The 2,209-nt window shown below is 38.6% G+C and overlaps 2 protein-coding genes across 2 annotated transcripts in view; one reads left to right on the top strand and one right to left on the bottom strand.

Annotated features, from left to right (window-relative positions):
* The window catches only part of RAPGEF2 (Rap guanine nucleotide exchange factor (GEF) 2), a 295,150-nt gene that overhangs the window by 118,612 nt on the left and 174,329 nt on the right, over positions 1–2,209 (top strand). The gene's annotated exons all lie outside the window — the stretch shown is intronic.
* LOC105816489 (60S ribosomal protein L26-like) lies at positions 784–1,295 on the bottom strand. The gene has a single exon (XM_012651919.1). The coding sequence runs from the start codon at positions 1,252–1,254 to the stop codon at positions 817–819; it is 438 nt and encodes a 145-aa protein (XP_012507373.1). The 5' UTR covers positions 1,255–1,295; the 3' UTR covers positions 784–816.

The following is a 2,209-nucleotide window of genomic DNA, read 5'->3' as shown; positions in this document are numbered from 1 at the left end:
GGGTACAAATGTTTTGGGTTACAAGGATTGCTTTTGTAATGCTTGAGTCAGGGTTATTAATGTGCCCATCACCCAGATAGTGTTCATTGTACACGCTAGGTAGGTTTTCACCCATCCCCTCCTCCCCTCTGCCCCTTGATTGATTTCCACTGAATTATCCTTCCCTCTGTGCACATCTGTACTCACCGGTTAGTTCCAGTTTAATAATGAGCACATGTGGTGTTTGTTTTTCCATTCTTTAGATACTTCACTTAGGATAATGGTCTCCAGTTCCATCCGTATTGTTGCAGAAGGCATTAAGTTATCCTTCTTCATGGCTGAGTTGTATTCCATGGTATACATATACCATATTTTGTTAATCCACTCATGAATTGTTGGGCACTTGGGTTGATTCCATGTCTTTGCAGTTGTGAATTGTGCTGCAATAAACATTTGAGTGCAGGTGTCTTTCTGAAAAATGACTTCCTTTCCTTTGGGTAAATACCCAGAAGTGGGATTGCTGGATCAAGTGGTAGTTTTAGTTCTTGGAGGAATCTCCGTACTGTTTTCCGTAGAGGTTGTACTAATTTGCAGTCCCATCAACAATATATAAGCCTTGCATTCTCTCTGCATCCACAGCAGCATCCATTGTTATTGGACTTTTTAATAAAAGCCATTCTCAGTGAAGTGAGGTGATATCTCATTGTGCTTTTAATTTGCATTTCCCTGATAATTAGTGACATTGAGCATTTTTTCATATGTTTATTGGCCATTTGTCTATCTTCTTTTTTTTTTTCCTTTTAGCAGTTTTTAATGAAAGTTATACATAAGATTATTTTATTCCTGCATCTTCTCAATTGTTTCTTCCTTGTACTTGCCCTTTTCCTTTCCTACTTGGTGAGATTTCGCTTTCCGTTCAAGGATCTTTTTGTGGTCTTTGTCCAGTTTAAGCCTAGTAATAACCACCTTGCTGGGGTGAATGCCCACGTGGACAGTTGTGCCGTTGGCCTTTTCCCGCTGCACCCGTTCAATGTAGATGACATATTTCTTCCTGTAAACCTGGACTGCTTTGCCGATTTGCTGACCCTTATAGTGTCCCTGAACCACCTGAACTTCATCATCCTTTCGGATGGGCATGGATTGAACATTGTATTTCTGTCTCAGTTCTTTGGAAAGAGGGGAAGACATAATCTTCCTGCGAATGTGGGAAGGTGCATTGAAATGTCTTTTGCGGGTCTTGCTTCGGTCTGAAGTCACAAAGGGATTGAACTTCATTTTGGCCACTGCTGCTTCGGCAATGGCCGCAAAAGGGAAAAGCTTGTCTATCTTCTTTTGAAAAGCTTCTGTTCACATCTTTTGCCTACTTTTTAATGGGGTGTTTTGATTTTTTTCCTTGCTGATTTACTTGAGTTCTTTGTAGATTCTGGTTATTAGCCCTTTATTGGATGTATAGCTTGCGAGTATTTTCTCCCATTTGGTAGGTTTTCTATTTGTTCTGTTGATTATTGGCTGTGCAGAAACTTTAATTTGATCAATTCCTATTTATTTATTTTTGTTGTTGCTATGATTGCCATTGGGGTCTTCATAAATTCTTTGCCTAGGCCTATATCTAGAAGAGTTTTCCAACATTTTCATCTAAAGTTCTTATGGTTTCATGCCTTACATTTCAATCTTTTATCTATCTTGAATTAATTTTTGCGAGTGGTAAGAGATAGGGATCCTGTTTCACTCTTCTGCATGTGGCTATCCAGTTGTCGCAGCACCATTTATTAAATAGGTATTCTTTTCCCCAGTGTATATTGTTGCCTGCTTTGTCAAAGAGCAGTTGGCTGTGTGTGGATGGTTTTATGTCTGGGTTTTCTGTTGTGTTCCATTGGTCTGTGTCTCTATTTTTGTGCCAGTACCATGCTGTTTTGGTTACTATAGCCTTGTAGTATACATTGAAGTCTGGTAATGTGATGCCTGCAGATTTGTTCCTTTTGCTTAAGATTGCTTTGGCTACTCCGGCTCTTTTCTGGTTACAAACAAAGCATAGAATTATTTTTTCTAGTTCTGTGAAATATGACATTGGTATTTTAATGAGGATTGCATTGAATCTGTGAATTACTTTGGGTACTATGGATAGTTTAACAATGTTGATTTTACCGATCCATGAGCATGATATGTTTTTCCATTTGTTTATATCATCAGTGATTTCTTTCTCCAGTGTTTTGTAGTTGTCTTTGTAGAG

This window comes from Propithecus coquereli, unplaced genomic scaffold, assembly GCF_000956105.1.
Source record: "Propithecus coquereli isolate 6110/MARCELLA unplaced genomic scaffold, Pcoq_1.0 Scaffold376, whole genome shotgun sequence".
Taxonomy (NCBI): domain Eukaryota; kingdom Metazoa; phylum Chordata; class Mammalia; order Primates; family Indriidae; genus Propithecus; species Propithecus coquereli.
The sequence above is the reverse complement of the archived record's forward strand: the minus strand, read 5'-3'. Positions and strand labels throughout refer to the sequence as shown.

Excerpts from the sequence above, each read along its gene's own strand:
- LOC105816489 (XM_012651919.1), bottom strand. The coding sequence starts at position 1,254 with ATGAAGTTCAATCCCTTTGTGACTTCAGACCGAAGCAAGACCCGCAAA.